At 39.6% G+C, this 27,491-nt stretch overlaps 1 protein-coding gene across 1 annotated transcript in view; it reads left to right on the forward strand.

The window, feature by feature from the left end:
• Nucleotides 1–27,491, forward strand: part of LOC306989047 (IgGFc-binding protein-like) — a gene marked incomplete at its 5' end in the record, with an annotated part of 75,238 nt that overhangs the window by 44,343 nt on the left and 3,404 nt on the right. The window contains 27 exons of the mRNA XM_079594366.1: nucleotides 625–896; nucleotides 9,739–10,152; nucleotides 10,710–11,102; nucleotides 11,186–11,257; nucleotides 11,517–11,909; nucleotides 12,037–12,432; nucleotides 14,455–14,835; nucleotides 14,912–15,010; nucleotides 15,335–15,477; nucleotides 15,666–15,944; nucleotides 16,058–16,153; nucleotides 16,238–16,391; nucleotides 16,555–16,808; nucleotides 16,905–17,051; nucleotides 17,155–17,734; nucleotides 17,854–18,437; nucleotides 18,538–19,102; nucleotides 19,210–19,814; nucleotides 19,933–20,488; nucleotides 20,656–20,861; nucleotides 21,129–21,338; nucleotides 21,711–21,899; nucleotides 21,995–22,284; nucleotides 23,100–23,371; nucleotides 26,057–26,176; nucleotides 26,312–26,496; nucleotides 27,180–27,334. Coding sequence (XP_079450492.1) covers nucleotides 625–896; nucleotides 9,739–10,152; nucleotides 10,710–11,102; nucleotides 11,186–11,257; nucleotides 11,517–11,909; nucleotides 12,037–12,432; nucleotides 14,455–14,835; nucleotides 14,912–15,010; nucleotides 15,335–15,477; nucleotides 15,666–15,944; nucleotides 16,058–16,153; nucleotides 16,238–16,391; nucleotides 16,555–16,808; nucleotides 16,905–17,051; nucleotides 17,155–17,734; nucleotides 17,854–18,437; nucleotides 18,538–19,102; nucleotides 19,210–19,814; nucleotides 19,933–20,488; nucleotides 20,656–20,861; nucleotides 21,129–21,338; nucleotides 21,711–21,899; nucleotides 21,995–22,284; nucleotides 23,100–23,371; nucleotides 26,057–26,176; nucleotides 26,312–26,496; nucleotides 27,180–27,334 — 8,010 coding nt within the window. The remainder of the gene's footprint in view (nucleotides 1–624; nucleotides 897–9,738; nucleotides 10,153–10,709; nucleotides 11,103–11,185; nucleotides 11,258–11,516; nucleotides 11,910–12,036; nucleotides 12,433–14,454; nucleotides 14,836–14,911; nucleotides 15,011–15,334; nucleotides 15,478–15,665; nucleotides 15,945–16,057; nucleotides 16,154–16,237; nucleotides 16,392–16,554; nucleotides 16,809–16,904; nucleotides 17,052–17,154; nucleotides 17,735–17,853; nucleotides 18,438–18,537; nucleotides 19,103–19,209; nucleotides 19,815–19,932; nucleotides 20,489–20,655; nucleotides 20,862–21,128; nucleotides 21,339–21,710; nucleotides 21,900–21,994; nucleotides 22,285–23,099; nucleotides 23,372–26,056; nucleotides 26,177–26,311; nucleotides 26,497–27,179; nucleotides 27,335–27,491) is intronic.

The following is a 27,491-nucleotide window of genomic DNA, read 5'->3' on the forward strand; positions in this document are numbered from 1 at the left end:
GCCTCTATCGAATGCAATCGAAGTGAAATGGAGTGAGTTATTCACTGCTGACAGAATGAAACACTGCATAAATGTAACATATTTGCATTTACAAATTGTCATTGCATTGGTTTATTATTGACCGGATCATGCCCTAGCTGAGCCAAGAGGCCTCTATGTACTGTATATTCAGTTTTCATGTTCTCCTTGTGTCAGGATGGGTTTCCTTCAGGTACTCTGGTTTTCCCAAAATCCAAAGACATGCAGGTTAGGTAAATTGGATGCACTAAATTGTCAACAGAGTAAGTGTGAGTGTCCCAGCCACTAAGGTTGCACAAGCTACTGTACTCTTAAGTGCTGCTCAGGGTTTCATCAGTTAAGGACTTTTAAAGGATTATGTATCCGGTGTAAAAGCTGTGCCGAATAACTCTGTGAAGGACTCCGCTCTGCCAACCCCAAGTGGGAAAAAACAAAAATAGAGAGAGAGATTGGCTTCCAATTGTTGATTTCATGCTAATGTTCAATTGTACTACTTTACTTTTATTTACTTTTAGTATTGTGTTGAGTGCGCAGTGTCCAAATTAAAATCTCTCTGATGAAATTGTATAAGCATATACTTACCTGAAGTTTCATTGTATTCTCCAGCTGTGGTGCCAGAGACCAGACCGGTAATGTTGATGAGTGTCCATCGAGGCAGAGGTATTCTGATCTCTGTAGTATTATCAGCAACACCACTGGCCCCTTCCAGAACTGCCATCTTCATGTTGACCCGGCACCTTACTACTACTCTTGTGTGTATGATCTGTGTCTCTACACACGTACAAATGGCATGCTATGTTCAGCTGTTGAGGCCTATGAGACAGCTTGTGCCATCTTGGAGATACAGATCCCAGAATGGCGCTCGGGTCTGCGGTGCGGTAAGTCAAAATCACATTTCAGCACAGATTATTTTGTGATTTTGTCACCAGTGTTGTAAAAAATGTAGGTAGCTGAACTAACCTGAAAGCTAACCTTTAGAGAAAGTAGCAGGATGGGGCAGTAGGATCCACAGGATCCAAGTTTGATTTGTGTCCTCTGTGTTACTGTTACTGTTTTTAGAGCGATAAACTGGTTCCAAATAATTCAGAGGATGAATGAGCTGATTTTGATCTAACCTTTAACTGATTTTTCTAAACTAATAGAAAAGAATGAACATTTTTAGAAACATGATTAATTCACAAATTGGTCATTGCTAGCTCTTAAAGTGTAACTCAACCCCTGTTCAGACCCTAACTCCACCCACTGGCAATATTTGATGCAATATAAAATGCTGGAAAAATGTCAGCGGAGACAGAGGGGACGAACCGAGGGCGGGGCTGAGCGGGGGGCGTGCACCAGAGTGGCGGATTGATTGACACATAGGTGTAATTTGCGGGTAGGACGGGTCGGGCATATCCTCACCACTTTTTGCCAGGGTTTGTGTCCCCACCACTTTTGAGACATCTCGCGGCACGGATGTACCAATACAAATAAATTGAATAAATTTGAATAAAAAATAAAAAAACATTTCCTGTTAAAGGTCCCATGACATGGGGTTATTATATTATTTTATAATGTTTCCTGGGTTGCCCTTATAATGTTAGTATGTTTTTTAGATCAAAAATAGTCATAATTTAGAAACAAAAGGCATTTTTCCTAGCCCAGTTTTAGCCTCTGATTTGAACGCTCTGTTTGAAGGGGCGTGTCTGTGTGAGACTTCGGTGTAACCGCCCACTGCTGTGATTGGCTGACATGCTTGCATATGAAATAGCTATTTATTACATGTGAAACTCTCTCGAATACTTTTACTACAGTTATTATACGTTTTTACTATTACAGCTATCGAGATTAACAAATCGTCAGAAGTTTTTAAAGTATTTAGATATATTCCCATCACATAAAATGTTGCCGTGATGAGCATTGTGCAGATGACAGTCTGTTGTTGATCGCGAGAATGAAGATCTTATCATTGCAACGCAGTTTCTGCACTCTCTCTGCTTTCCCCAATGCAAACACGGTGATGCAAATACAGTAAGAGCTTCATGTGCAGTGTAACGTGCGTCATTGATTTCATAACGAGTTTGGCAAGTGTCCAGAATCAGATAAACTCGATCGCGCTGTGTCCATGAGAAAATGAGCTAGGAAGTATAGGAACGCGTGCGCGCGATTCCTACAAAGATTGTTCTTTGATCGCTTTCTGTATATAATTTATTCACAATTTAAATACGATTATTTTCATCCTACTAAAAGAAACGATGTGAAGTTGATATTTTAGTCACTGGCTTGACTTACTGAGGCATAAACAGCAGTATTGAACGATTTGAGAGAAAGATTGCCTGTCTGAACTTGAACAATTACACATCAGAAAGTGTTGCTTGGTAGCTCGATCGATTTATTTTCAGACGTTCGTCGAAGACACCTCTATGACCCAAGTTGAGGAAACAGTCGTCGGTGAAATGTTTGCCGCAGACATGCAAAACTTTGGGGAGTTGTGTCGGCGCATTTCCAGAGAAAATGAAATGAATCCACTGGTTCTTCTGGGGCTTGGATGAAGGAACTAAAAAAAGGCTTCGGTGTTCATTTGTACATCCAATTATTGAGCAATTATTATGCTTCGCTCGCTCAAAAGCCATGATATCTCCCGTGGACAAACTAAAATCGCGCGCACGCGTTCCTACTTCCTAGCTCATTTTCTCATGCGGGAAAATATTCTCTGGGTGGGCGAAGCAGAGAAAGGGGCGGTAACATTTCCTCTGTATGACGTCATACGGAGGAGATTCAAGATCAGCCCGATTGAGCTTCCACTTTCTCAAAGGCAGAGAAAGATAGCAAAAGCTCGATTTACACCGATTGAAATTTCTAGAAATTTGGGGACCATATAAAGGCTAGGGGAACTCATATTAATGTTAAAAAACCTCAAAAAGTAAAAATTTCATGTCATGGGACCTTTAACTCTAGCTGAGCATTCATTTTATTCATTTGTTAAATAAGAGGCGATCTAGCGTTAAAATGTGTTGTTTTTTAAATCAAGTGATCAAAATGCTCATTGCCGCTGCGATCAGTGGTACGTAACTACGTACAGTGTTCTCTTGTGGCTCGTGTCTTCACACGGACGCGCGCTTCAATCCATTGCGGAGAGACTCTATTCGTTCCAGTGAAATCACAAAACAAAATGGACACAAACGTGTCCCTGCTTGATATACAACCACTGATAAACATAATCAGTTTTGATGAGGAAAAAAAAACTATACTTCTTAGTGCAGATTAGAACCCTCTGACACGCTTGGCAAAAGTTCTGCCACTGGACAATTATAGTACTTACTTAGAATAACAACATATATTAGATCTCATTAAACGACAAATTAAACTCAATGTACTATTTAAATCGATTGCTGGACATCGTAATGTTATTGTACATACATCTGATTTATGATTTAGCATTGTATTAGCATCTCTTATCAATTCGAGCCGTTGGCTCAAACTGCGGTCTTAACTCCCGATGCCGACGATGCTAGCGAAGGGCGTGGTGAGCTCGTGCCAGGGGCGTGGGTAGTGAGCCGTTGGCAGAGCCAGTATGTGTCACGCGGGGAAACAACTTCCAATAGGAAAATTCTACTGCAGTATCCACCGTTCAACTCAAAGAGGGGATTTATATTGTAGAATTAAAACACTTTTAATGTCAAAACATTTACTCAAATCAATGAACAGCACTAATAAAGCCTCAGTCTTACAGATCATTAACTAAAAAAAGTTGTTTTAGGGTTTAGTTACCCTTTAATAGCCTATGATTTTAATAGCTATGATTTAAATTACCATTAGGCTATTCTTTATCTTTAGCAATGCAACACTGCATTTCACAATGAACCAGCAGTACCGATATTGGACTTGACCACAAATCACAAAGCCTTGTTTATACTCGACGTGTCCGCACGAGCGCGAGTCTCCGCTGACTGCGCGCGCACCTCTCCAAGCGGTCGAGGCGTTTATACTTGACGCGCTCGCCGTTATACTATTCTTTGAAACTACAGGGGGCGACTCGAGTAATTGTCCTCTCTAAACCATCAGGAATCGGTGAGAAGAAGAAATATAAACACGTGACAATGTTTATTTTAGTTACCACCACCAATACAAAAATAATCGTGTAAAACCCAGTAAACCCTGAGATTATTACTTGTGACATTAGAACAAAATATATGTAGGCTAGCCTATATGGGAATACATGTACGTATACAAATAAATTAACGATCTCTTAAATATTTTCTAATTTCACTAAACATTTCATTAACTTTCGTGTACATTTGTATTAACCATGGACCTTTATGTTCATTAAAAAGGCTTTTTATGCTATTGTATGCTAATTTTTTTAATGTAAGCAACTAATTTAGGGGTGCTGGTGTGATGACAAGTTCGTGCTCGGCCAGATTCGGCACAAAGTTGTTCATCTTTGGATGTGGAGCCGCGCGCGATGTTACAAAATCTGCCGTGCATACCGCCAGGCGAAATGTATGGGGTTATTATTGTTGCAATATTCCAAATAAATAGATTAATATTCACAAATAAATGTAAAGAGATTCACAAAAATGTATCGAATGCACAAATGAATAGATTAAGATCCACAAATAAATGTAAAGAGTTTCACAAAAAATTATAAAATTCACAAATAAATAAAATGAGATTTGCAAATAAATAAAATATTTACAAATGTTTTCTTATTTTACAAACACAACTCTGCCTGGCATTTATTTGTGAATCGGTTCCTGTGCATTTGTAAATCGCTGCACACATTTGTGAATCGGTTCCTGTGCATTTGTAAATCGCTGCACACATTTGTGAATCGGTTCCTGTGCATTTGTGAATCCCCTCACGCATTTGTGGATTTTGAAACACTTCTAGCGCAGACGTGCAGAGAAATCCACAAATAGGTGGACTCCACCCACCGCCTACTCAAGCCAATCAGATAACGGCCACATCGAGCTGGCCAATCGTAGCACGTTATCGCTTCAACCAATCACGTTAGGCTTTACGCTCGGGGCTGGAAGTGGGAACTGACTGATTCTTGCATCAATGAAAGGAGCACTGGAGTGCAGTAGTAGCGCTGAACGTGTGTGGTAAAAACACTATGTTTTCAAAAGACTGTTGGAGTTTAAGGCCTCTTTATATTTCCATCAGGATACACTCAGGGAATTATGATAATCAGAGATCCCGAGCATCATGAACAGTCTCTACACCGGCAAGAGGCGCGTCTGCCGCTGCAGTTTAAATCATGTAAAACTAGCATGTGTGAAATGTTAACACACATTCCCTATGTGACGTCTGCTTAGCTTTATATGCATAATCGTGCTCTTAACGGCTCTGATCGTAGCCTGCTTATTGACTAGTGCTGGTTAAATCATATCGTGATAGTGTACTGGACGCGGGGCATTCATTGATAAACGGATGCCCGCACTTCTGATGTAGCGGCTACTTCACGCAATTAGGACAAATGTTTTTGCACATTCGCTTTGCCCAGTGTAGATAGCCTCGCACGGGGTAGACACGATGCATGACACTATACGATTTTGCTTTTTAAAGCACAATCGCAGTGACAAATAGCAATAGGATATAAATAAATGTAATGTAGAATACCAAATATAAGCCCAAATGTATAAATACAAAAACATTTGTCCTAATTGCGTGAAGTAGCCGCTACATCAGAAGTGCGGGCATCCGTTTACTATCAATGAATGCCCCGCGTCCAGTACACTATCACGATATGATTTAACCAGCAGTCAATAAGCAGGCTACGATCAGAGCCGTTAAGAGCACGATTATGCATATAAAGCTAAGCAGACGTCACAAAGGGAATGTGTGTTAACATTTCACACATGCTAGTTTTACATGATTTAAACTGCAGCGGCAGACGCGCCTCTTGCCGGTGTAGAGACTGTTCATGATGCTCGGGATCTCTGATTATCATAATTCCCTGAGTGTATCCTGATGGAAATATAAAGAGGCCTTAAACTCCAACAGTCTTTTGAAAACATAGTGTTTTTACCACACACGTTCAGCGCTACTACTGCACTCCAGTGCTCCTTTCATTGATGCAAGAATCAGTCAGTTCCCACTTCCAGCCCCGAGCGTAAAGCCTAACGTGATTGGTTGAAGCGATAACGTGCTACGATTGGCCAGCTCGATGTGGCCGTTATCTGATTGGCTTGAGTAGGCGGTGGGTGGAGTCCACCTATTTGTGGATTTCTCTGCACGTCTGCGCTAGAAGTGTTTCAAAATCCACAAATGCGTGAGGGGATTCACAAATGCACAGGAACCGATTCACAAATGTGTGCAGCGATTTACAAATGCACAGGAACCGATTCACAAATGTGTGCAGCGATTTACAAATGCACAGGAACCGATTCACAAATAAATGCCAGGCAGAGTTGTGTTTGTAAAATAAGAAAACATTTGTAAATATTTTATTTATTTGCAAATCTCATTTTATTTATTTGTGAATTTTATAATTTTTTGTGAAACTCTTTACATTTATTTGTGGATCTTAATCTATTCATTTGTGCATTTGATACATTTTTGTGAATCTCTTTACATTTATTTGTGAATATTAATCTATTTATTTGGAATATTGCAACAATAATAACCCCATAGTAATGTGCTTTTGCTCACCCAACGCGCACGACCGCCAACACCGCAATGACGTCATTTTTTCCGCGTGCACTTCACGCTCGTGCGGACGCGTCGAGTATAAACAAGGCTTAACAGCCCAACAGAGGAGGGAGGGAGGGAGGGGGTAACAGCCCAACAGAGGAGGGAGGGAGGGAGGGGGTAACAGCCCAACAGAGGAGGGAGGGAGGGAGGGAGGGGGTAACAGCCCAACAGAGGAGGAAGGGAGGGAGGGAGGGGGTAACAGCCCAACAGAGGAGGAAGGGAGGGAGGGAGGGGGTAACAGCCCAACAGAGGAGGAAGGGAGGGAGGGGGTAACAGCCCAACAGAGGAGGAAGGGAGGGAGGGAGGGGGTAACAGCCCAACAGAGGAGGAAGGGAGGGAGGGAGGGGGTAACAGCCCAACAGAGGAGGGAGGGAGGGAGGGGGTAACAGCCCAACAGAGGAGGAAGGGAGGGAGGGAGGGGGTAACAGCCCAACAGAGGAGGAAGGGAGGGAGGGAGGGGGTAACAGCCCAACAGAGGAGGGAGGGAGGGGGTAACAGCCCAACAGAGGAGGGAGGGAGGGAGGGAGGGGGTAACAGCCCAACAGAGGAGGAAGGGAGGGAGGGAGGGGGTAACAGCCCAACAGAGGAGGGAGGGAGGGAGGGAGGGGGTAACAGCCCAACAGAGGAGGGAGGGAGGGAGGGAGGGGGGGGGGGGGGTAACAGTTCTCACTATTAACTAGTTGCTTATTATCATGCATATTACTAGGATATTGGCTGTTTATTAGTACTTATGAAGCACATATTAATGCCTTATTCTGCATGATCATTTTCTACATCCCTTAATCACCCAATACCTACTTAACAACTACCTTACTAACTATTAATAAGCAGTAATTAGGAGTTTATTGAAAAATCTAAAATCAAAAGTCGTAGTTAATAATTAGTTAATATTGAGAACAGGACCCTAATCTAAAGTGTGACCGTTTTGTTTCAATGGAAAAATTATTTTATACTTAAATATTTGAATCTCACATTTATCATCAACGTTTTGAAACAAAGATAGCATTGTCATTTCTGATGGTTGAAAACTAATATAAATATACTTCCTGGAATTAAATTCTTCAATTAAATTCTTTTTTAATTAGTGAGAGAGGGGATTAAAGGGGTGGTAAAGTATGATTTCACTTTTCTAACTGTAGTTAGTGTGTAATGTTGCTGTTTGATCATAAACAACATCTGCAAAGTTACAACACTCAAAGTTTAAAGCAAAGGAAGATATTTGCTTTTAAAGAAAAGGACTACAACAAACGGCTGATAGAGACTACACGACACCCTCCGGGGTTAGTGACATCAGCAACCCTAACATTTACTTAAGCCCCGCCCCCTGAACATGCAGTCCATGTTGAGAAGAGAAAAAGTTGTTGTATAAGAGTACATTTGTGAGTCAGCTCAAACTTTAGCACCCATCTTTTCACATGCAATAGAAAGTCACTCTGTGTGCATCTCACAATCAGTCCCCCCCCTTTAAAGAACACACTTGTTGTAGGTTTTGTCAGTTTATCTAATCAAAGGAAGGGCCAAAAATCAATCTTGACTGAGGTCTGTGGGCCGATCAAGTTATATTAAACTCCTATATTACATTTAAAGTGATTAGCCTTGGTTCCCCTGATTTATAATTCATAATTTTAAAACATTAAGCAATCGGCTTTAGCCTGGGGAAAACCCAGACGAACTTCTGGCAAATTTGAGATTTGCTCTGCAACTCAGTCTGGCCAAGAGCTCATTTAAGCCCATTTCCAATTTTTCCAAATCGAGGCACCAATCACAAACGTTGAGGCGGGCTTTACATGATGACGATCACTCTGATTGGTTTTTAGGTCTGTCCAATTGTGCAATGCTATCCAATCTTGAACATTTAAGAAACTAAATGAACATTTAAATTAATAATAATAATAATAATAATGATTTATTACATGCAAATAATGCAAAGTAGATTTTTATCTCATGCAACAGAACATTTTACTGATTAAAATATAAATATGTCTATTATTAATAAGGGAATAATTACAATCTTTAAGCACAATAATGAAAAAAGCAACTAAATGACGTTTATTACATGGCTCTCTATAATATGTTATTCTGATTGAATTGAAAAAAGATATCAGAGAACTTCAGTTCAGTATTAATATTACTGTCGTTAATTTTAATTACTTATTAATATTAATATTGTTGCATTCACCAGGGTTTATTTTGTTGCTGATTGCACGTTATCTCTTACATAACACATAATAAACAAAAGGCAAGTTCCAGCACAGTGAATATTCTCCAAATGTTCCTGCATATATGCACATATTTTTGAATATTTCAAACTTGGCAGCAAACATGTTTTGTTTGTATAACATGCGTTTGTTTCCTCAGTCTCGCATGCTCCGCGTTTGTTGTGGCAGCGCACGTGTAATCAGAAACGGCCTCTGTAATAATTATACACATAAACAATTATTAAATTCCGTAATGCACTTTCATTTTCAGATAGATAACTTTTTCAACCCTAGGCAGTCCTCCTTCAGACATACTTCTCATTATATGTTTTGTTTTCACTCTCAGACGGGGCACACAATGAGTGTTAAACAGCCCATAAGGGTTACGTTACCGCTCTGAATCTTGATTCATTGATGGAAATTAAGCTTCTGTAAGTTCGGTGAAATTAAAATAGTTAAGCTAATATGTTATCTATAATTATTTACAGTATTTTGATGTTCCCACGGTAACAATATTGTGCATAATTGCCGTGATAAACAGTATTACCAAATAAACAGCACACGTCTACTTCAATGGCAGGTTTTTCACAAGTTTACACGTACATGAAATCAGATATAGTAATTTATGCGTATTTGGCGTGCTGTCCAGGAGAGGGCTCCTAGCTCGGAATTTGGCCTGAACCCAGAGTACCCTATTGGGCCCTAATTTGTGAATCTCTGATCTAATCAATCCTCATTTTATCACCCCAATATCTTCTCTTTCATACAGACATATATTAGATGTTTACTTGTACTCTTGTTTTTGCCACATCAGTGAATGAGTCTTTTTCCTTTATTCTCTCAGAACCTACAACTTCCATCTCTGATCCATGCTATGATTATAACACTCTTGATGAATCCTGGAGAGACATACGGCAATACCAATCCTATGGATATGATGACACTCTTGTTGAATGGAGTGGCTGGTATCGGCTGTATCTGAATGGAGAAAGTGCCCAGATGTCTGAGTGGTGTGTGAGTAATTCTGGATGTGGCGGTCAATCTGCACTGCATCTCAACGGTTCTCATCCAACACTTGAGGATGGAGTGGTGACCCGTGAAGTCATGGGAACTCATTCATGGTGGTGGTGGTGGTATTCCAATGAGTGCGGCGACTACAGTTCCTCATCAATCCGAGTCAAAGCCTGTCCAGGAGATTATTACGTCTATGAATTGGTCAAACCCATCACATCAGCTCCAGGGCCGATGTACTGCGCAGGTACAATTTTAACCCTTTCATTTGGGATATTTGTTATGATTATTTATTTAACTATAATGAGCTCTATCTGTTAGCTAATTTAACATCATCTTTTGTTTTATAAAAATAAGCATGTTTTAATTATCTAGAATTAGTGGTTTCCAGTCCATTATCCATTCTGTATATTAGGTTATGTTACAGATCAATAGCACCTAGATCTCTTTGTTACAAAATTCCTCAAATCACACTTTAGGCTATTTACTTAATAATTAATATGTATACTGTTTATGAACACATCGTAATATTACTCCACAGTCCTCTTATTGAAGTCTTTGTCAGAAAAGTCTTATTTGCATAGCCTTTAGCAAATGTTTGGCAATGTTGCTCTGTCTGGTTCTTCAAGCTGCTGTCAGCTACTGTATACTTGCCCCATTTTGAGCCTGAAAGTACACAGTTGGTTAGAATATAATTGTTCAAAATTATGTAATTAACTGTCATAATAGGTTTTAGGATGTAATACTCTTGTATGTACAGTATAGGCAATATATTTAATAATACTTTTGCAAACTCCATGACAGTTGCTTTCCAAAGCATCAGCAGTGATCCCTGCTACAACTATGAGTCTCTGGATCGTCCCTGGAGAGCCAACAATGAAAGTGGAGATTACATTTGTGATGAACGTTTCTCCTGGAATGGCTGGTACCGGCTTTTCTACTATGGAATGGACATCCGGATGCCAGAGACCTGTGTTAGTTCATACTCCTGTAACGCATACTATAATCTGTGGCTCAATGATCCTCACCCTCAGATAGAGGATGGAGTGGTGACCAGGGAGGTCTGTGCAGGGTCTTATTGGGGAAGCTGCTGTGACTTCAAGACAACCCCCATCAGAGTGAAAGCGTGTCCAGGCAATTACTATGTCTATGAACTTGTGAATCAAGCAGGGTGGTGGTGTTCAGGATACTGCACAGGTACTGTGCCTTTCTCATTTATTTAAGAATTTCAAAACTTTTAAAATGATTTCTGTCATTTACATGAATTTCCTTCTTTTTAGATGTCAACACTATTTCACAGGCGGCATCCACTATAAGTCCAGATATATTCACTGGATCCAGCATTACTTTGAGTAAGCTGCAAGTAATATATATGAACAAATATTTGAGTATTATTAAAAATTATCTATATTTTTTCCTTCAATTAAAGATTTGCATTATAGTGAAAATGGCCATTTTTATGCATAAACATTTTCATTATTACACAGTCACATTGTATGAATGATTTAAGAATCTCATGATGATAACTGTGTCTCACTGATGAAGATTTTCACTTGTGAAGTTTCTCATTGAAATATAACTTGTTTTGTTCTCATCATCTCTCAGTAACAGATTATGACCCGTGTAATAATTACAACATACTTGACAACTACTGGAGAAGCACACTCAATTACTGGTCTATGTATGAATACATAACTGAACATGATGACACTCGTGTAGAATGGGACGGCTGGTATCGACTCTTCATTGATGGATCAAGTGCTCAGATGCCTGAGTGGTGTTTTTATTATATGTCATGTGGAGGTTATAGTTCTCTGTGGCTTGATGGCTCTCATCCTCGGCTAGAAGATGGAGTTGTTACTCGTGAAGTTTACGGCTCTCGTGATGGTCAGTGCAGTCGCTACAGATCCGACCCAATCCAAGTCAAAGCTTGTCCTGGAAATTATTATGTCTACAAATTTACCAGACCAACTCTTTCAATCCCAGATCCTGTTTATTGTGCAGGTATGTTCATTCATCTTTATATTTGACGTAACTTATCATGAATTGTATTGGTTTGTATTCATATTATCATCTTGAATATATTTAATTATCAATATATAATGCTCTCTTTCTACTTATTCCTTAATAGTGCCTTACTCCACTCCAAGTGAAGACCCCTGCTACAACTATGCCAGTCTGGATGAGCCTTGGAGATCCACAGACAACTATTACTATAATAACTATAACTATGCAATGTGTGATTATAATGTGGACTGGAATGGCTGGTACAGGATGTTCTACAATGGTCAAAATGCTCAGATGCCAGAATCATGTGTAAATCAGTACATGTGTGGCACTTATGACTCACTGTGGCTCAACGGCCCTCACCCACAGCTGGAAGATGGAGTGGTCACCCGTCAGGTCTGTCTCTCATGGGATGCCTCCTGTACTTACAAATCCCACCCTATAAGAGTCAAAGCCTGTCCAGGAGATTACTATGTTTATGAGTTTGTCAAACCAATGTCATGTGGAGCTTACTGTGTTGGTGAGCACTTACTCCTATAATCTTCAATAATTTTATTTTCTGGATTTTTGTTTAAAAAATGATTGAAGTTGATTTAAAATGTTCCTAATACCAGAAGCATCAAGTCAGTCCAACTCATCAGCGTCTACAACAACAGAGACGATCCCATCCATAGAATCTATCACTCACCCAATCACAACCACTGGTAAAGTATATTCTTGCTTCTTTTATAAACTATCTTGAGCATCTCTTTTGGACGTGTTTTTATTAAACAGGATCTCTTGAAATGTTCCCGTTTATCACATTAAGTAAATTCATAATAATTTCTGCAAAAAACACATTAGGAAGAAGCAATAGAGCTCACAAATGAGTATGCAATTCAGACTCTATGGGCCCTATTTTGCACCCGCGCACAGCGGACTTTTCTCTCCACAGACGCACGTCGGTAAATTAGTGAATGAACTTGCGCTCGCGGGGGCGGTTCAGCGCAAAGAGGAGGCGTTTTCCGGCGCAAAACTCCCCTGGTGCTATTTTCCAGTTTTAGAAAGCAATTGAGCCACTGACCAGTAAAATCCAGTCTAAAGACAGTGGCGCGTTGCGCGTTAGTCATATGGTATTTTAAGGGCGCGTGCTTGGCCATAATGTAGCGTGTTAACGCGCATCCACTTTGATTCTCTAATATATACAGACGCAGCAGTTTTCATTTTTGCAAATCATACATTATTACAAGGAAAAATATTAACGAGGGAAATCATTGTTGTGTCCGTGAAGATGTGAAAAAGATCTATCTATATATATAAACAAAAAAAATCTAGATTAGGCTACACATTTACCCAAATTATACGCCTGTTTAACCAAAGCTAATTTGGGTGGGTTTCTCCCATCATCCCCAATGTCACTTCTCTGTGTTTTACGGTCCTGACGAGAACGTCGGTCTCCTCGGCTGTGAACTGCTCATGGCGTGCGCCGGCAAATCCGCCGTTATAATAGCGATCCGCCATGGAACAAGCGCGCCGGCTCTTAAAGGGAATGTGAGAGGACGCTCTGATTGGTTTATTTCACGTTACACCCAAACCACACCTATGAATAATGAAGCTACTTCAGACCAACACATTTTAGATTTGCGCCAGGCGCAAGAGGCATTTATCCCGCCGGGAAAACAGCGCCGGGATTCGCCCACAAAGTTACTTGCGCTTTGCGCTTTGACACTTGCGTATCAGATCGTTAAAATAGGGCCCCATATATTAAAATGTGAACATAGAATGCAATTTTAGGTAAAGTGAAGCACCTAAACTTTGTAAATAGTGAAAACTAAACCACCAGTGTTTCTCAAACTAAGTTTATAACCAATGTTCACATACTCCAACCATCAGATACAGGGAATTACTCTATACACACACAAAAATATAAAAGAATCAGAGTGTAATTTGATGGCCTTTTATACATTCATTAAATTTTATAGTGTAGCGTCGTTCTTTGTTTCAATATTACTTACTATGGTTTTGGGTGATTTTTAGACCCCCTGGCTATCTTAGACTGACACTAGTTTGAGAAATACACGACCAAGATGCAAAATGAACTAATTAGACAATTATACATGCAAAGTGTATTAAGCCATGAAATGAAATCAAAAGCAGAGATATAGGAACAAGATATTTTTGCAGATTAGTTTCACTTTATGTTTTGTTTTTGACTGGGGAGAGAGTGTCAGTTCTTAAAAATGTTTTAAATCTGAAAGAACAATCAAAATCTGATTTTCAATCAGTCTATGTGTAGATCACCACTTGAATATACGTATAAATATATTTAGCAAATAAGCGTCAAAGCGTGTTTTGAAAGCATTGCCTTCTTGAGCTCAAGTTGCTTCTAATCTTTGTGACTCAATTTGGCTGTTTTTAACACTTGTTTTGTCAGCTAAATGAGAGGAGGTGTGTACTTAAGTAAAGAGTGATGTGCAGATAACTATTTCATGACTGATACATAAAACAACATTCATTTATTAATTCAGTAAAATGTATATTTGTTATATTTCCATAACAACAGCTCCCCCTGTTGACCCGTGCTACAACTACAATATCCTGAATGATTCATGGAGAGACACCAACAATCAAGATTCCTCACAAATAATGTGTGACGCTTGGGTCAGCTGGAACGGCTGGTACCGTCTCTTCATTCAGAGTCAGAGCGTTCAGATGCCAGACACATGTGTTGCTGAGTATAGTTGTGGCACTCACGCTCCACTGTGGCTGAACGGAGGACATCCAACAGTTGAGGATGGAGTGGTCACTCGAGATGTCTGCGGTCACTGGTGGAATAACTGCTGCGCTTTCCAATCCAATCCCATTAAAGTCAAAGCCTGTCCAGGAGATTATTATGTCTATGAGTTTGTGAGCCCAACTGGCTGCAGTTTGGCTTATTGTGCAGGTAAATATATTTACATGTGCACTTTGTTTATGTAAGAGATCTTTGCTTTTTATTTAATATTTATCATTTATTTCAGATTCAAGCAACATAACCACTACTTCTACTACTGTCACGCCAGAAACAACCACAGATGAAACTACAACAACAGAAACTACAACCATGGACACTACAACTGGTAATATAATGTATTATGTTACAATCTGGAGGATTATTGTTTGGCATGAGCAAATAAGATCCATGTTTTGAGTTTGTAATGCATGTAAATAATTTAAAATAATTTATAAAGCCATATAGGCTATTATATTATCAGTCATATTAAAGGGATTAAGCCACAGGAAATCACAGTCGTGCAGATATAGGTCATAATGCTGTGTCATATTTAATTATGCAGAGATTGCAAATATTATGATAGGGACACTAATGTAAATTAAATTGAAATGATGTCTATGACATTACTAATAAATTTTCAATACTGTTTTTTTTCCTCCCTCTCTCTCAGACAATAGCATCAATATTACGAGCCGATTTTATCCATTTGGAACTGGAGACTCAGTAAATGGACGCATTGATGATGGGAGTTCATCAGTTATATACCTACAGCAGCCGTTTATATATTTTGGGCAAACATACAACCAAATTTATGTAAGTCAATCTAATATGAGAGGATATTGGATTGTGAGTGTCTAAAACCTATGTGTATATACAATGTACTCATGGAGAAAAAGTAAATGGGAAAATGACCATTCACTGCAGTTTAAAATACTGTTACAAATAATTTAGTATATTTTAGTATCTTCCACATAATAATAATCAGACCTCTTCTATTTCAGGTTAACAACAATGGACACTTGACTTTTGACGGGGCATGGTACAGCTTCTCTCCATACCAGTTCCCAGCGTATGGAGGGAAAGACCTCATTGCTCCATTCTGGACAGATATTGACAACCGTTGGAATGGTGTTATCTCATATCAACAGTACACCTCTGGCAGTGTCCTTACACAGGCGACCCAAGACATAAACCAATACTTCCCTGACTTGAGTTTCTCTGCTTCATGGGTCTTTGTTGCAACATGGGATAGAGTTGCATACTACTACAATTCAGGAACAGTAAGTAGAACAAGTTTTTACCATGGAGACCTTCATGTGCCCATTTAAAAATAAAAATCGGTATACCACATGTTTCTTGCTTCACAAAAATTTAATCTTGTTTTGTCTTTAAGGAAACATCTTTCCAAGTGGTTTTGATTTCAAATGGCCATCTCTCATTTGTTGTAATGAATTATGGTGCAATCGCTCCAACGCAACGATATGTACAGGTATGCACAAGATGATATTGATATGATGTATTGAACCTTTTATGACTAACTAATCAGATATCTGAATGTCTTCCTTATCATTAGGCTGGTTATGACACCATCGACTCAAGTCACCATTTCTCAATTACTGGATCACTCCAGAATGACATCACAAGCCTACCATACAGCAGCAATGTCAATGTGGCAGGCAGATGGGCCTTCAGAACAGATCATGGAACACGTGGTTGTCAATTTAATGGTAAAACTAATTTTCTGACTGCTTCAAATATTTGCTATTTTCAGGAAGACTATGAATGACCTATTCAAATGTAATTACATCATGCAAGTGAGCCATAGGTGAAGCCTTCTAGTATTTACACAAATTATTCTTGGTGTTTATATCCATAAACTCTTTGTTATAGGTTTTCCAGTGCAGCTGGGAGACTCTTTCTGGAGTGATTCCACCTGTCAGCAGAGATGCTCCTGCACCAGAAGCGGACTCCAGTGCAGCTTTGAGCCCTGTACTTATTCCCAGGCTTGTCGTCCAGCTGCTTTCCAATACTCTTGCCAGAACATTCAGAGACAAACATGCACCATCTCGGGTGATCCTCACTACTACACCTTTGACAATCAGATATTTCACTTTCAAGGAACCTGCACGTATGTTCTGTCTGAGGTTTGTAATACTGCTATGGGTTTCCATTTATTGTAGAAGAGATAAATTAAAACATTGGGAATCTTTTGCTTATTCTGAATTTTTGTCATTGTTTAGGCTTGTGGAAATGGTTTACCGTACTATCGCATTGAGGGGAAAAATGAGCATCGGGGTAGTACTCATGTGTCATGGACTCGGATGGTCAGAGTATTTGTCTATAATGAAGAAATTGAATTGGTCAAAGATCACTATTATGAGGCAAAGGTAATAATCACTGTATGACATGTAATAATCACATGTAATGTTGAGTTGAATTCAGCCATCCATCCATCTTCCTAATTTCTTTTTTTTTGTCAACATTGTCAAGGTTAATGGGACCTTTCTAGCAACACCATTCACCCTTCACAATGGATCCATCCAAGTCTATCAGTCAGGGTTTTCATTGGCCATCAGCACAGATTTTGGTCTCCTAGTGACCTATGATGCATATAGCTATGTCACCATCTCTGTACCTTATGACTACCAGAATGCCACATGTGGTCTGTGTGGGAACTATAACCTACATCCTGAAGATGACTTCCGTTCAGTCTCTGGGGAGATCTTAAGCTCGGATGTTGACTTTGCCAACTCTTGGAAGGTAGAGGGGGACACAGATCCTGAATGTCATGATGTCAGGTGCACAGGTCTCGCTTGTGCGGTCTGTACCAGCAGTGAAATGAGCCTTTACAGTGACACAAATCACTGTGGAATTCTAGGAGATGTTTCGGGGCCTTTTGCATCTTGCCACTCTGTGTTTTCACCACAGAACTACATAGAGAACTGTGTCTATGATCTTTGCTTAGGAGGAGGTTACCAGCCTATTCTCTGCCAGGCTCTCAATGTGTATTCTGCTCAATGCCAGCAGCAGGGTGTACAACTTGGACAGTGGAGACAACCAGGCTTTTGTGGTAAGTGCCATGTTTATTAGAAGTAAATTTGGCATTAATTTTAATATGATTTAAATATTTGTGCAAGGTGAAAGATCCAGAGTTTGATGCATATTCTTATTTCCGCTTTCTATTTCCAGAAATCATATGCCCTGAGCACAGTCATTTTGAGTCTCATGGAACAAGCTGCCCTGCAACTTGCAGCAACCCATCTGCCCCAATAAACTGCCCCTTGCCCAACCAGGAGAGCTGTATTTGTGATGATGGGTACATCCTCAGTGCTGGACAATGTGTGCCTGAAGTGAACTGTGGCTGCACATTTGATGGCTTCTATTACTCTGAAGGACAGTCAGTAGTGTTGGACGAGGACTGTGGGAGACAATGTGTTTGCAGTAGCCAGTCAATGGTCTGTTATCAGAACCAGTGTGGTCCAGCAGAGGTGTGTGGACTCCATAATGGTGTAAGGGGCTGCAGACCCATTAGTTATGCTACCTGTTCGGTTGAAGGCCTAGGTTCATACCACACCTTTGATGGACAAACTTTTAGATACCCAGGAGCTTGTGGACTGACCCTTGCAAGAGTGATGGGACCATCCCAACTGCCATCCTTTGTTTTGACAGTGGAGAAAGTACCCAGAGGCCTTCAAGACTTTTCCAGGTTCCTAAATTTTGAGGCAGGAGGAACTCATGTTTCTATTGAATTGGGAGAAGGTAGCAATGTACAGGTTAGCTAAAAAATCTTAGTTTGTCATTTATTTGGAGCAGTTTAACTAAATAATTTCAAACGCCATATGCTAGATAAATTAACTTTTATATTCTTCTCAGGTGGATGGAGAGATGGTTGGCCTTCCCATCAGTGTTGGTTCCAGTCAGATCCACATCTATCACAGTAGTGTGAGGGGTTTCGTGTTGGAGACAAACTTTGGAGTGACCGTTAGAGCTGACTGGCCGCACATTGTCCGAATCACGGCTCCAACCACTTACAATGGTACACTTGGAGGTCTGTGTGGGAACTTGAATGGAAACACTGATGATGAATTCTACAGCCCAGATGGGGTCCTGCTGGATGACTCCCAGCAATTTGCAGATAGTTGGCGTGATGGATCCCTGTCAGCCCACTGTGAGGACCCAGCTGAAAATTGGGAACCAGGACTTTATCAGAACAGAAGCGAGTTCAGTGAGCTCTGCAGCATCATGACAATGAACGATGGACCGTTTGCTGAATGCAGCAGAACACTAGACCCTTCGCACCGGATTGAAGACTGCATTCAGATGCTGGAGCAGACGGAGGGTGCCAGGGAGGCTCTATGTGAAGCCCTGCGAGGGTACACACTACACTGCCAACAGAATGGCATTGCAGTTGGAGAGTGGAGGAGTATTACACACTGTGGTTAGTATCTTATAAAGTGATGAAGTGAAAGATTAAAAAGCATATATGTTCTTCAAAATTCTGATCATTCATTGCCTTTTCATCCCGTTTTGTCTTAATTATTTCAGATCCTAACTGTCCAGCAAATACTCATTTTGAACTGTGTGGCACATCCTGTCCTGCATCCTGCCCCAGCCTCTCGTTTCCCTTTCAGTGCGTTCTGCCATGCCAGGGTGGATGCCAGTGCGATGATGGACTAGTGCTGGATGGAGATCGCTGTGTTCCCCCCACTGGTTGCGGCTGCCACTATCATGGCCGTTATCGTCAGCCTGGAGAACAGTTCTGGCATGGCGAAGAGTGCCAGTTCCTGTGTGTCTGTGATGGAATCACTGGGAATGTCCGTTGCACACCATCATCTTGCAGTGACCAAGAAATCTGCCGTGTGGTGGAGGGGGGGTATGGCTGTCATCCTCGTCCACATGGTAGCTGTTATGCTTCTGGAGATCCCCATTATGTCTCCTTTGATGGAACCTACTTTGACTTTCAAGGCACATGCCGATATGTGCTGGCCACAGTGTGTAATGATACTCGTGGACTACCACACTTTCAAGTTGATGCAAGAAATGCAGCATGGAATGGATGGCCTGTGTCAATAACTGTTGAAGTTTTTGTTAATGTTTCTGGGCATCTTGTGCACATGTCACAGGATATGAACAGTTATTCTGCTGTTAAGGTAAGCAAGTCCCACTCACCGTAATTTACCACGGAGTATATGTGGTATGAAAAATGTTGTTGTAATTATTGATCAGAGTGTTTTGTTTAAACAAGCGCTATTTTTTGTCTCCAATTAGGTTGATGAAGAGATCAGAAACCTCCCTGTCTATCTTGACTCTGGTCGAGTATCTGTCTACTCCACAGGACAGTTTGTCTATGTCTCAACTGACTTTGGTTTCAGTGTCAGTTATGGTGGTTCCTGGGAGGTAAACATTGTTGTGCCAGCAGAATACAGTGGAATTATGTGTGGCATCTGTGGCAACTTTAATGGCCATCTGGAGGATGACTTCCTCACTCCTTCAGGTGCTTTGGCATCTTCAGCAGACCAGTTTGGGGCAGAATGGATGGTTGAAGATGACATGTCATGCAATCATGGCTGTGGAGACCATTGTCCTTTGTGCCAAGATGAGAGCACAACTCAAGCCTTGTGTGGGATCATCAGAGACAATCAGGGTCCATTTAGCTTCTGTCATGGTTCTGTAGATCCACAAGCCTACTTTGATAACTGTGTGTTTGATGTGTGCATCTCTGGGAACCACAACGATGTCTTGTGTCGCTCTGTCCAATCATATGTGAGTGCTTGTCAATCTGTCAATGCTATGGTCTACCCCTGGAGAGAAATTGCATCGTGTGGTAAGTGACTGGAGATGTGGATGAGATATTTAAAAAGACCAGTGCAATTAAACTAAATGTTTTTTTTTATTTCCCTTATTCAAGGTGTTTTTATTTAATCTCAAATATTTAAGTGTATTAATAACATGTATGTTTCACGTACATACTTTTTTTTGTTACATTGCCAGTCATGGACTGCTCATCAAACATCCCAAACAGTCATTATGAGGTGTGTGGAACAGACTGTGGCCACACGTGCGCCAGCAGCATCGATGCTAGTTGTGAACACACATGCTCAGAAGGTTGTTTCTGTGATGAGGGATTTGTGAGGAGTGGAGGACTCTGTGTACCAGTGGAGCAATGTGGCTGCTTGTATGATGGATTCTACTATCATGTGAGGATTAAAAATCATGTTTTAATGTTAAGACGTATACAGGACAGTGGCAGATAAGGGGAAGCACAGCCATAGCATATTATGGCAACATACATCATCTCAAACACTTATAAAAAAACTGTGGTGTTGCCATGTTACAAAGATGGTATCATCATAATACTTTCACTCCTAAAAACTATATGGTGATTCCATGATTTTTGTATGTAAAATACTCACTGATGTTATGTTATGGAAATGTAAAGTTTGTTGTCATTGTTGATTCTGTAGATTGATGAACAGTTCTGGGATTCAACATGTTCCCAACGCTGTCAGTGTTTTGCTCCAAATGATCTACGCTGCACTGCATCTTTCTGCCCAGCGGCCATGGAGTGTGCGGTCAGAAATGGACGTCGTGACTGCTACAGTCCAATGTCCACATGCACAGTCTGGGGCGACCCCCACTACATCACCTTTGATGGGGCTGTGGCCCACTTTCAGGTATAAACTGGTAAACTGCTTTTTTTGGCAGACAACTACCTTAACTGTTGTTTTGTGTCCCAGTAGAGGACTTAAATGATTGGATTTAGTATATCTAAACAGGGTTGGATTTCAAATATATTTCATAAATCAAAGAATATTCATATATTTACGAATGTATGCAATGTCTTGCAATATATTTATGTAAGGAAAGTGAAAGAAATAATGAAGACTATGGCCTGGTTTCACAGACAAGGCTTAGATTAAGCCAGAATTTGGCTTTAGTTTAATTAGGACATTTAAGTAGCTTTTATAAACATGCCTTGAACAAAACAATGGCACTGACATATTTTATTGAAACCGGGGATAAGTGTATTGTGTTAATCTTCACAGGGCACGTGTTCGTATGAGATTGCCCAGACCTGCGGTAATGTTACGGACAGTGATCTGGAGTTTCGTGTGGTGGCCACCAACAGGCACCGGGGGAACATGGTGGTGTCATTTGTGTCTGCAGTGGATGTTTGGTTGTCTCAGCATGAACAACATATGCACATCAGTATTGGGCAGAACAGGAGAGTTAAAGTAAGTTACACTTTAATTGATGCCAATATAAATACATATTTCACTTTTTTCTCTTTTCTTGTTTTCTATGTTGAAATTTTCTGATTCTCCTCCAGGTTGATGGAAATGCTATTGACACACCGTCTTATCAAATCAATGATCTTGTAGAGGTACACGAGGAGCAGGGATTTGTAATTCTAAATGCATTCAATGAATTTATTGTCCATTTTGATGGACATAGCAGCCTTATAGTCAGAGTGAGTGAAAGATTCTCTGGATCTCTATGTGGAATGTGTGGAAATTTCAATGGTAATCCTGCGGATGACAAAGTGCTGCCCAGTGGAGAACTCGCTTCTGATGACATTTCCTTTGGCCACAGCTGGAAATCAGACACCAGCATTCCAGGGTAAGAACCACAAGACTTTAGGACAGTGATTTTTACCTGGTTGGTTGTGATCCAAAAATGTGTCTCAGGTTTGGTTTGATAGAGTGTTGGACAGGGAAAAGGTTAGTGTGATTTGTGGAGTTCTTGCAGCTCAAACAATAGGGCTTGGCATGAATACATGAACTGATAAAATGTGTGTCTTGAAAGCAATGCAAATCATTTGCTATTAAAGCCTCTATCGAATGCAATCGAAGTGAAATGGAGTTAGTTATTCACTGCTGACAGAATGAAACACTGCATAAATGTAACATATTTGCATTTACAAATTGTCATTGCATTGGTTTACTATTGACCGGATCATGCCCTAGCTGAGCCAAGAGGCCTTTATGTACTGTATATGGTTTTCATGTTTTCCTTGTGTCAGGATGGGTTTCCTTCAGGTACTCTGGTTTTCCCAAAATCCAAAGACATGCTGGTTAGGTAAATTGGATGCACTAAATTGTGTCCCTGCCACTAAGGTTGCACAAGCTACTGCACTCTTAAGTGCTGCTCAGGGTTTCATCAGTTAAGGACTTTTAAAGGATTATGTATCCGGTGTAAAAGCTGTGATGAATAACTCTGTGAAGGACTCCGCTCTGCCAACCCCAAGTGGGAAAAAAACAAAATAGAGAGAGAGATTGGCTTCCAAATGTTGATTTCATGCTAATGTTCAATTTTACTACTTTACTTTTGTTTACTGTTAGTATTGTGTTGAGTGCGCAGTGTCCAAATTAAAAACTCTCTCTGTTGAAATAGTATAAGCATATACTTACCTGAAGTTTCATTGTATTCTTCAGCTGCGGTGCCAGAGACCAGACCGGTAATGTTGATGAGTGTCCATCGAGGCAGAGGTACTCTGATCTCTGTAGTATTATCAGCAACACCACTGGCCCCTTCCAGAACTGCCATCTTCATGTTGACCCGGCACCTTACTACTACTCTTGTGTGTATGATCTGTGTCTCTACACACGTACAAATGGCATGCTATGTTCAGCTGTTGAGGCCTATGAGACAGCTTGTGCCATCTTGGAGATACAGAGCCCAGAATGGCGCTCGGGTCTGCGGTGCGGTAAGTCAAAATCACATTTCAGCACAGATTATTTTGTGATTTTTGTCACCAGTATTGCTAAAAATGTAGGCAGCTGAACTAACCTGAAAGCTAACCTTTAGAGAAAGTAGCAGGGTGGGGCAGTAGGGTCCATAGGATTCAACTTTTGTTTTTTTGTCTTCTGTGTTACTGTTACTGTTTTTAAAGCAAGGAACTGGTTCCAAATGATTCAGAGAACGAATAAGCTGTTTAAACGATTCACAATCATGAACTGATTTTGATCTAACGTTTAACTGATTTTTCTAAATTAATAGAAAAGAATGACAATTTAAAAACATGATTAATTCACAAATCAGTCATAGCTAGCTCTTTGTAGACTATGATTTTAATAGTTATGATTAAAAAAAAATATCAGCACTACCATTAACCCTCTGGGGACCAAAAACGCGCCGTTTTTTTTCCCACATAGCAGCAAAATAGTATTTAAAATACTCCCGTCATTTTTTGTCATACAGGCTTAAGAAATATGAAAAAATAAACGGTTAAATGTCTTCTTATTTATGGGTTCACTTAAAATCGAAATAAAACATTGTGCTTTTGTAAAATAAAGAAAGTAAACAGGGAGTGCTTTCTGCCTCTCCGTCTCTGTGAACTTTTTTTCTGAAGCACGTCTGTAAACTTAAACAAAACTCAGCGAATACTATTCACTCAGACATGAGATATACATCTCTATAATCATTTAAGTGTGTAGTTTTAAATTATCTAATTCAAAACTAAAAGAAATATTCTCTATTTATGTAATCTATATAAAAAGAGAGAGAGATCAGCCGTTCTCATTATCGTTCTGGCAAGCTCATTACTCTGCTAATGTGACACGCCCATGGAGAGCGCGCGCTATTCAGACGCAGATAATCTGAAGCAACACATGCAAACCAGTCAACGCCCACAACAGCTGGAAAACACACTGTAGTGAGGAATAATAATATCGTGATAATCCTGAAAATTTTACCTCAAACGTGCTGGAGTAGCCTAACAACGGATCCAGCTGCAGATCAGAAAGTGCTTTGTTCTAATCGTTATATGAAATGGTGTCTGTAAACCGCAAAAGACTGTTTAAATTTGAATCGCGTTTGTGTTTGAATGATTGCACGGCACATATGCATGCTGTTGTTTACTACAGCTTGCGCGTGTCTGTGTGAGAATGAATTTAGCTTTTAGCAAACTATCTATATTGCCTACTGAGATGAGTAAAAATCGACTGAATACGTTGAAATAAAATGTCTTTGTATAAGCAACATATTAAACTGCAAATTAACATTTATGCCCTAATATATATTATAAAAGACGATATGTTTCAGACGAAATATGAAAGACAACATTTCGGTTTGGATAGATTATAAAGTTTTTACTGCCACATCAAAACCTAATTTACAAGCTGCAAACAAAATCTTAAAAGGTCAATATAAGCCTTCTCTTTAAATTATTTTTGTGTTTTATTAGTGACAAATTTGGGGAGAGGATAGCCTACATCCAAAACTTTCTGAAAATACAAATGAGAATTAACTGCACAATTACTAGAAATGTTTACCTTGGATATTATACAATTTGCAAGCATACACAGTTTGTGGAAAAACTCATGTTTCCAACTCTGAACCAATTTTGTAGTAATATACTGTATATATATATATATATATATATATATATATATATATATATATATATATATATATATATATATATGTGTGTGTGTGTGTGTGTTGTCTTTGCATTCTTTCTTGTGGCTCAGTGACACCTATGAAAGGCTCATTAGTATGCAGCATTAGCAGGTCTTCTTTGTCTCCTCAGGTGTGAATGAGAACATTATTCATGACCTTGTTGGATCATTCACGCCCACCTGCATATTGCCTTTCCAAACAAAAAGTGTCTTACAAAATTTAAATCAATCTATTGTTTAATGTGAACAATTAGCCCGGATGATTTTCAGATCATTTTGAAGTAAACACTCTAGCCGACAACATCCATTAGTCAAAAATATTGTGAATATGGGAAGTTGGTCGTATGTGGTCTTATATCAGAAAATTTAAGTTTGAGTTTTTTGAATAACCACGCATAAATAATATTCTCTCAAAAATGCAAACATGTACATACATGTTGCTCACATATTATCATATGTTCGTGTTCGTGCTGTAATTACACCTTTGCCATTAATATGTTTATAAGCAACTGAAAAAAATACAAATATCAGGGCATGTCAAAACATCTCTAGGACCCCAAAAACACTGTGGTCCCCAGAGGGTTAAGCAATTTTGTTTAGCAATGCTACTGCCCAACACTGCATGTCGCATTGAGCCAGCAGTGCCGATATTTGACTTGACTGCAAATCATGGATAAAAAGTAATCACTGCAACACATCTCACATGTGGAGAACTTGGAGGGCATTTATTTGGAAATCTGAAACATATCACCACCCCCCGGCCGGCAATTTATTTCTTATGGTCAGGTGGATGGAAAGTGTACTATCTGTGGATCTCAAGGGGAAATGATAAGAAATTAGATGACCCATTTAATTCACTCGAAAATATATATTTTACTACCTTGAGGACTGCAGACCAGTTCATTCAGCGAACCAGAATGTTAAGCTCTGTCCCTGTTAAAATTACTCTGTGTCTTTTTGCTGTATTTATCTATCTTTGCTATTCCTCTTAGATGCGAGAGATCGCTGTTCTGAACTCAGCTGCTCTGAGGATGAATGGTGTGGGAAGAAAAATGGAGTTTATGGCTGTTTATGTAACGAAGACCATCACAGACCACAACCTAACTCTTTTGGTTGGTATCATTTAAAAAAAAAAAAAAATATATATATATAATATAGAAATATAACTTTTTTCATCATTAGTTTTGACATTACCGTTTCTTTTTTTAACAAATATGACAACATTTTGTCTTTTTATCCCCTCTCAGATTTCTCAGAAACCTGTGAAAGCAGCTCTGGCTCAATTTCTGTGTCTCGCTGTCAGCTCTTTGAGGCTGGTTTTCCAGCTGATGTCTTACACCTCAATGATCCCAGCTGCAAAGGAACGGTCCGGAATGGCAGAGTGAATTTCCATTTTGATAACGAGGAACACATCTGTGGTACAAATCTTGTGGTAGGTTTAACTATGTATAATCTATAAATACACCGTCTAAATATTTGTTGTGCCTGATAGAACCAACAGAGTTTGATCTGACCACTTGGGGAATCTCTGTAAAACTTTGACAAGTCTGTGGGCAGGTCTGTAAGGATACTGAATATGTAACAAAAAAATAAAGGGCCCAAACAAACCTCCCCATAGACTTAGTCTAAAAGAGATTCAGAGGGGAAGGATACACAACATAAGTCCAAAAAACAAACAAAACACTGGAACTTGTGCCCACATTCTCCACCATTAAGTTGTAGCTCAGCATTATTTCACTTGACTGATATTTTTTGGGATTTGTAGTTTTTAACGATATGCATAGAAATGTATCAATTGATAAAAAAATTAAAAAAAAGTTTATATTTTTCTAAGTGCATGGCTGGGCAGAGGCTATTTACACTAACTCCACCCAACGGGTATTTAATAATAGGAATAAAGTTTTCAACAAGTCTTTAATTAGCCTATAATTTAAATTGGATATTGTGTCTTTTAAAATATTATACGCTAAGGTGCAATTTAGTATCTGTCAGTATTTACTTTTTTTTACTTGGTGCAAAGAAAATACTTCTGTAGTGCAGAAAGTGGCTGCCTTTTTAAAATACCTTGATTTCAATTTAGGTTAAATTACAAAATGATATATTTGTTGTCCACAGGCTAACGGCACCCACTTCATCTATGATAACTTTATTCTGGGGACACCGAGGTCAGAAGGTCTCATCAGCAGAGAGAAAATCCTGAAGCTTTCTTTCAGCTGTGCTTATCCTCAATCACAAACACTTTCCATGAATGAAATCAACCCACTGGAGACGTACGAGTCAAATACAAATTCTGGTTTCAGCAACTCTACTGTTATTAAAGGAGTAGTTCACCACAACATAATACTAAATGCGCGTGTATGTGTGCATGCGTGTATGTGTGCGTGCGTGTGCATGTGTGTGTGTGTGTGTATTTAAAGTAAATATATG

Source organism: Phoxinus phoxinus (assembly GCF_949152265.1).
Source record: "Phoxinus phoxinus genome assembly, chromosome: 21".
Taxonomy (NCBI): Eukaryota; Metazoa; Chordata; class Actinopteri; order Cypriniformes; family Leuciscidae; genus Phoxinus; species Phoxinus phoxinus.